Source organism: Sturnira hondurensis, unplaced genomic scaffold, assembly GCF_014824575.4.
Source record: "Sturnira hondurensis isolate 20B ecotype Veracruz unplaced genomic scaffold, ASM1482457v3 Scaffold0002638, whole genome shotgun sequence".
Lineage (NCBI taxonomy): Eukaryota > Metazoa > Chordata > Mammalia > Chiroptera > Phyllostomidae > Sturnira > Sturnira hondurensis.
In genome coordinates, this window is record NW_028075269.1 from 5,902,079 (window position 1) to 5,909,783 (window position 7,705).

At 46.0% G+C, this 7,705-nt stretch overlaps 1 protein-coding gene across 1 annotated transcript in view; it reads right to left on the bottom strand.

Annotated features, from left to right (window-relative positions):
* LGR4 (leucine rich repeat containing G protein-coupled receptor 4) overlaps positions 1-5,122 on the bottom strand; it is a 96,783-nt gene extending 91,661 nt beyond the window's left edge. The window contains exon 1 of the mRNA XM_037040419.1: positions 4,429-5,122. Within this exon, the coding sequence (XP_036896314.1) occupies positions 4,429-4,613 (185 nt within the window). The 5' untranslated portion in view covers positions 4,614-5,122. The remainder of the gene's footprint in view (positions 1-4,428) is intronic.
* Between the last annotated feature and the right edge of the window lie 2,583 nt (positions 5,123-7,705).

Genomic DNA, 7,705 nt, shown 5'->3' on the forward strand with positions numbered 1-7,705 from the left:
AATAGAACTCTTGGCAATAAGAGCTGTTTACTTTCTTGTTTTAAGGTGAAGAAACTAAGGTCCTGAAAGGTTACATATGTGACACTCTCCAGGTCACTCCACATTCCCTGTAGAATGCCCTTTCCTCTCCTGTAGTTAAACAGAACCCAGCAGTTTGTAAAGTGCAGGATCAAAGATGCTCACATTGTTCATATATTGGCCTTGTTTAGAACCAAGTTCACGTCTACATAATATAAATATATCTCTGGAAAGACACACCACACACACTAAGCTAACAATGACACTTACAGATGACAATACAGAAATCAAGAAATATCAAAACTCTCCCATCCAAAAAGGCATAAACTTTTCATCACTGACTACTGACCTGCCAGGGAATACACCAGACATTGGAGGAAACATTAGAAAATATTTCTTTCTTGTTTTTATTGACCTTATTATTAAGAAAAGTTTAAATGATACCATTAAAAGAAGAGAAGTGTTTAGTGTAGTAAAAAATAAATAAAACCTTATCGAAGAATCTCAGATAATGCTTCCATAAAGGGAAAAAAATAAACCACAGATTACGTTTAAAAATACTTCCAAGTCCCTCAGGTAAGCATCAATCTTATATCGAAAGCTCGATAACCTGCCCACGTACAGGATATTCCCATTGTGAGAGTTAAAGAGATTATGACTAATTATATGGAAGTGAGGACATTGAGTAACTTTTTGTACGTTATCCAAATTACTGAACCAGGGTGATTTTATTTTCCAAGTGTTCAGCCATACCCACAGGAAACAAGCAGGGCTATTCTACCCTAGAAAAGCGCCTTAGCTCGTCATGCATTCTGCAACAAGTCTCCATGGCAAATTTCCTAACACACACTTCTAAACACAAAGAACTCCTCCTCCAAGTGAGTGGTACTAAATGGGCTTCTGCAACTCCTGGATCTTTTCGTGAGAGGATCAGAACATGATCCTCACCTTGCCACCCTAAAATTGTGCAAGAATTATAAAATCACAGAACTTCTGGAAGCGACCAGCAGCCCTAGATATAATCTAGAGAATCCAATTACTTCATTTTTCAGATGAGAAAATTGTGACACACACACAAAGTAGAATGACTTGCCCAAGGCCACACAATTACTTCCTGGCAAGGTCCAGACAACGATCAAGGGCTCAGACGCACCACCACTGCCATGAAGCCAGAGAAATAGCCTTTATAATCTTAAAACCATGTACCAGACATAATCTAGGACACAGAGGCTTATGCTCCAGGTTTACAGTTCTCCAACTTTGTGGCCATGACACACATACCAGAGGACAACTGTGCACAGTCCCCTCCCTACCATCCTTGTGACTTCATCTCTTTCTCCCCCCCATCAAGAATCTTGGAATCTAGGTGATTAAGAATGACTTTACTACCATAACACAGGAATAACTTTCAATCCTTTTGACAAAATAAACTTTGAAATTTTAATACTAGTAAGAGTACTTCCTTTAAAACACTTCAGGGTGAACGGTGACAAGCCAGTGCATTGTGACACAGGGTTGAGAAATGCTGTTGCAAAACAAATAATCACTACAGGTGCAGCAAACGGTGTGAACACGGGAATCCCATCAACAATCCTGAGGATTACTACTGACTCTGCCCCCAGCCTCAGATAAAGCCCCTTTCAGCAGGAAACAAACACTGTTAGACTGAACAAGTTTAAACGAGCCTGAAGGAGAAGCAGCAAGTATCCGTTCTCTGGGGCCTTCCCAGATCTGGACAAAGACTAAGTGGTGAGAAGGCTGAATTTGGCAAATGTGTGTGTGAATAGCGTTGGAATTCCAATCCCTAGTTCTGCCCCTCGGCATGGCCTTGAGTCCTTATTTACCCACTGCAACATTTCTAAACGCCCATGGACCAGGCTCTGTGGACTCCAAGTGGGGATAAAATGAAACCCCTGCTCTCTGTCAGGTCTGGGATGCACACACCCCTGAGATAGGTGAAGGCCCAACACTACTGAGGAATGAAAAGAAAATAAAAGAACTTTGGTTAATAATTACAGTCTCATCTCTTTCACTTCCATTCTTGTATTTGTAATTTTATATTTAACACAATTGGTCTTGATTGAACATGCTCCAAAAATTAGGAGTCTGTGAACTGAAGTTTGGGAACCAAGGATCTGGTCCCTTGCTGTATAACTGAAACTCACTTAAAGCTGTGATGGGAGAGCATATTTGGAAAGAGACCTCAGATGAGCCCAAGGTGTCCTGTAAGACACAGTGGAGCATGTAGACCCACAGTACCCGACCCTCCACAACCTGGCTTTTGAGAATCACCAGACTAGCTGGTTTCCCAAAAAGCAAACATACTGCCCTTGAAATGCCCTTTAGATGGGGTAGTCATATACTATATACTTTTGACAGTGAAATGAAGAGTATTAGGGTAAAATAAGGATATCAAGGTGGAAGAATATATAATATACTTGCTCACCACTTGTAGCTCAGAAAGTGCTGTGATGATAGTTCAGGCAATCTAATCTGGACTGGTGCCAGTTACTTTTCTGTTTCCCAAGCCATGAACAATATATTTTCTAATGCTTAAGGTTTAGAATACAGCATTTCACTACCTTCAGTGAATTCTACAGGAAAATGCCTAACGCTCTTACAGAGAGGAGTGTGCTCTCATAAAATGTGATGTTTCTTTGTGGTTTTAGGTACTAATGTAAAATAGCCCTTTTTCTTATAGGGCAAGCCTACTCATTAAACTCGAGGAATCTGCTAAACAAGGTCTTTACAATGATCAAAACAGTAAAATTATGCTTTTCTATTATAGAGAGGCTCCAGGGAGGTTTCAGGCAAAAGGCAGCTCTCCTGAGTCAATTTCCTAAAAGTTTCAAGAAGACCTGGGGGGGGGGGGGGCGTGCTGCACAGGGAGCAGGGAATAGCCTGATCTTCTCTACTCAGGTCTTTCCCTCACTTCCCCTCATTTCCACTACAACTTTCCCACTGAATGTGCCTTTGCGGGCAAACTGTTCTTCATTACAAAGTGAACTTTTTTCGGCGTAAAGGTAAATTTCACCATTTCACTGAAGGGAAATGTCTTCAAATACACAAATAACGTCTGAGACTGGTGCGGAGGGGGAAGGGGAAGAAAACTTGAGAAAGGGACTGGAGGCCAAAGAATGAGACAGGTTCCGAGGCAATCACCCATACTAGAGGGCAGCAGAACATGTCCCACTATCCACCTGGAAATACAACACCACCCAGGCCTGCAGAGAAAGGATTTCTTCACCAGGTCTGTTATTCCTTTAAAACTGTCTATTTCTAAGAGGTCCCTTTCAGTAGCTTTAAGGTAAAAGGAAATTCCCTTTGCACCAGGTCCTCTCAGAATCCCTCTTTCTGTTGTTTCACTGCTCTACATTTAATCACTCAGCTGGCCATGCAACACAAGGCATGCACTCAATTACCTTATTCTTTCTGTATTGGTGGCATTTGCCAATGCCACCTCCAAGACATATTGCAGATACCTCTTCTTTTCTGAAGGGAATGTCTAAAGCTCTCGGGTCCCCGTTTGAGGAGGGAGATTTTAAGTCAGAGCCATTTGAGTGTTTTCCCACCGAAGGCAGCCCAAAAAGAAAGTTCTGCTGGTCACGGTACAGCAGAAAACTGCTGCCCACCTTTCCAGTCGGGCAGAACATATGCGCTCTGCAACTTTTTCTTCCAACATCCTGTCCTTCAGGTTAGAATTCCTTCTTGAAAATGTCTTGTTGGATTAGAAGAGTATTTTCACCCAGAGAAACCTGCAATTTCCCCCTCCTTCTCCCTCATTTTGGCCTGGTTTCCCTGCCCACTCCAGAACCCTGGCGTTTGTTGGAGAGTCCAGAGTGGAAACAGACCGAGGTGCCAGGTCTCTCTACCTGGGATAGGGCCCAACTGGAAGGAGGTTCGCACTCAGGTACAGGTGTTTCTTCTCCCCACATGCTGGGACCCAGGAGGTTCCAGGTGCTTCCCCAAGAAATATGCCTGCGTCTGCAGACAGGCCAAGTTCTAGGCGCCCTTACCCCGCCGACTGCAAACCTCTTGCCAGCTGAGCAGGGGCCCGCGTGAAATGGGAAGGCCGTGCAAAAAGCGTTTCCTGATTCCCCACCCCCCTTGGCCCCAGATACCCAGACACACTTGGTGGTGGAAGGCGGGGGGTGGTGGCTGTGCCCGAAAAGTCTGTAAAAAGAGCTACCTCCGGCTCGCACACGGACTGGCCAACTCTGGAAAGCCGGCGGCGCCGGAGTTGGTGCCAAGCACCCACACACACAGGTGACCGGCGCCCCCTCCCTCCTCGAGACAGGAGGGTGGGGTGGACTGACCACTGGCTCCGCCCCCCACCGACCCTCAATCCTCCCTCCTCCGATCCCATCCCACCCCTCCCCCGCCCCGTCCGCCCCCGCCTCCCACACTCACAGCGCTAGGGTGAAGGCGCTGAGCCCCTCGGGCACGGACGTCAGCCCTTTCCCGGAGCAGTCCACCCGACGGTCGCCGTCGCAGCTGCAAGGCGCCGCGCAGAGAGGAGGCGCCGCGCCGCTGGGCTCGGCGGAGCAGCGCAGCCCCAGGGCTAGGAAGCACAGAAGCCCCAGCGGGCCCGGCATTGCTGCGGCAGCCTCCTGGACTTGCCTCTCCCGCGGCGCCGCTCGCTCCGAGCGCCTCTGCTGCCCTCCGACGCCCCCCGCCGCCCCGGGGCGGCCGGCCTGCGGGTTGGAGCCGCGGCTCTCCTGTCTCGGCGATCGCGCGGGCTCGGCCCCTTCAACAGTCCGCTGCAACAGCGCAGGGACGCAGCGCTCCGGAGTTTCGCCTTTCCCGCTGCTCCATGGAAGCGCAGAGGCAGCCCTGCTCCGGTGGCGGCTCAGGGCAGCTGGCCGGGCCGGGCGCAGCTGCGGAAACCGCGCTCTGCCATCGCACCCGCCTTCCAGTCCCCGGCCTTTCGCCGCAGCCGCTTTTCAAGGTTGTGGACCGCAGCCTTCAGCCATGCCGGCCCCTCGCCCCAGCCCCCGCCCGGCTCTCGCACAAACACCCGGGATCTTTCTCGCTCGCTCGCCGCAGCGGCTCAATCTCCTCCCGTCCTTTTCCCTTCTAGGGTTGCACGCTCGAGTTCCCAAGCCCCCAGCCGCTGGGTTATGCAAATCACTTAGGTACATGCAAAACTAACCCTTCTCCGGGAGCGCCATTGGCTCGGGGACGTCTCGAGCTCATTACTATGCAAGAAGTGTAGCCGCCATTGGTCAAGAGCGGGACCAGAGAGGCGTGTTTATCGGGCCTGAGTGACAAGGTTGTGGTGGTGGTGGTTCAAGGCAAAAATCCCTGACTTGGCTCTATTTGTGTGGCAGGTTGTGGGTTGAAGGTGGAAGGATCTAAAGACGTGAAGTCTGGTTTTTTCCCTCCCCCCCACCCCCACGTCCTCCTCCCTCTGCAGAAATTGGATCTCCTAAATTGGATGACCTGAAAAAATAGAACTTGCCTCCAGCATTCAGTTAAGTTTCAAATGACTCTCCACTGTTAAACGGGCGAGGACTTTGGAAAGGAACCATGCAAATAGGAAAAAAAAAGATTTTGAAGAGGAGAGAAAAAGTCTCCTTTAATCTGACGTCAATATTTGGGTTTTAGGTATATAACAAATTAAAAGTACCTCCACAAGACTCTCACGTCATCTGAGATCTCAATACCTATCTTGATATGTACTTGGTAGCTAAATCTTAGTAATTCTGTACCCTCGAGGATACAGAATTTTGGTGACCGAAATTCAGACTGCTTTCTCACATACTTTAAAATCCTAAAACGTGGGTATTTATTTTGTAAGGATCAGAAAGGTTGATAGAATGGCTAGAATACTGAATACTTTCTCCAGACAACAAAAGGTTTGAGCGCCAACACTCAGAAGCCAGCAGCAACTTTGATGTTAATGATCAGCGTTCCTTCCTCTTGTGGCCTTGTGTGGCTTAATAGACCCCACAGAATCATTATTTGTATCCAACACTGCTTTATGGGGACCTCCTTTCTTGCTTTTTACTATGCCTTTGGGTTGTTTTACTCTATATTAAAGACAGTTTCATGAATAATTTAAGGCAGACAAGGTTAAAAATGTCACTGTCATAAAATTGACTGCTCCTGTCATGCCACTCAAAAAAAAAAAAAAACAAAACAAGCTGATGCAGACCTAAGCTGAAACATTTTCATTTTTGCATTCAGGCATTTGTCTTTAAAAACAATGCCTTGGGTGGGCACATGGCTAACATACAACAAATTTACTTACACGCTAGAGAGTTACCATATACAGATATGCCTTGGCTTCAAGCTTTAGAGATTACATATTTCTTCTAATTGTAGGTGTGAAAGAGAACTTAAAGAGAGATGGACAGCCCTCTGGCTTTATAGATAAGCAATCTGAAACACTCAGATACTGTGCTTAGCCAGAGACCATCACAGCAAAACTCCCTTCTGGCTTCTGGCTCCTTGTCTGGTCCCCTTGGAGCCTCCCTTACATTGGCTCCCATTGTCTAAATCATTTTCAATATTTTCTAGTGACTCTCATAAGTAGGTGAGGTCAGGAAAAATGGTATACTTGGGTCCTTTAATTTTCTGGGTTTTTTTAAGTAACAATTTTAGACTATACTGATTGATTTATTTTGCCAATTAACTAATTTCCTTTCTGTCAAAGTAGTAGTTTTCAAACTCTAGTAAGCATAAGAATCACCTGCAAAGGTCGATTAAAAATGCAAAGTGATTTAGGCTCTGGCCAGATAGCTCGGTGGGTGAGAGCATTGTCCCAGTCCACCAAGGTCATGCAGGGGTTTAATCCCCAGTCAGGGCACATACAAGAATCAACTAATGAATGGGTAAGTACATGGAACAACAGAATCAATGACTGTCTCACCCTTTCCCTCTCTCCCTCCCTGAAAATCAATCAATAAAAAAAAAAGGGAAGTGATTTAATAGGGCTGGAGTGTAGGGTCAGCATTTTGACGTACAGCATATGGTTGTGATACAGATGGTCCATGAACCACTCTTAGGGAAATTTATTCTTTGCTTTCATGGAATAAAATCTGGCAACTTAGGTGAAAGGAGGGCTGGCAACTTAGGTGAAAGGAGAACATTAGATTTTAGAGAAGGGAGAGATGTAGATTTTATTGAGGAATAAATTGCTGTTGTCCATCAGATGCTGGTAAAAAAGGAGAATTCAAATTTGCGACTTGTGTAAGATGAAATACTAGGAGCAAAGGCTGTTGGTAGAAAAGAGGTAATTTCTGTCAAAGTGCTAGTGTTTCTTCCAGTTGCTACATTACACGTGCTTTGCATTAAAGATAATAGGAAGTTAGTCTCCACTTTTTAGATAAGATGTCTTAAGAGAGCAAACAGACTAATTTTTAAGATATACTCCCAGATAACTAGAAAAAACAATCAACTCTTACATAAACCATAAGAACCTAGAAAGATATAGGAATGAATCAAAAATTTGATGGCAAGTAAAAAATAAACTTAATAGAGGCTCTGCCTCCAGACTGGTTCCCCTTTCTAGTTTTTCACAACTTTGCCCGAGTGACTTTGTAGCATCCACTGGTTAGATCACAAGACGCGGAGCCCGGCTGCAGTGTTTCAGCATATACTGCAGAGTGCGGGGGGTGGGGCACCAAAGAAAGCACCCACTTCCACTTCGGGTGGTGCTCACCTTGGAGGTTTTGTTCAAAGG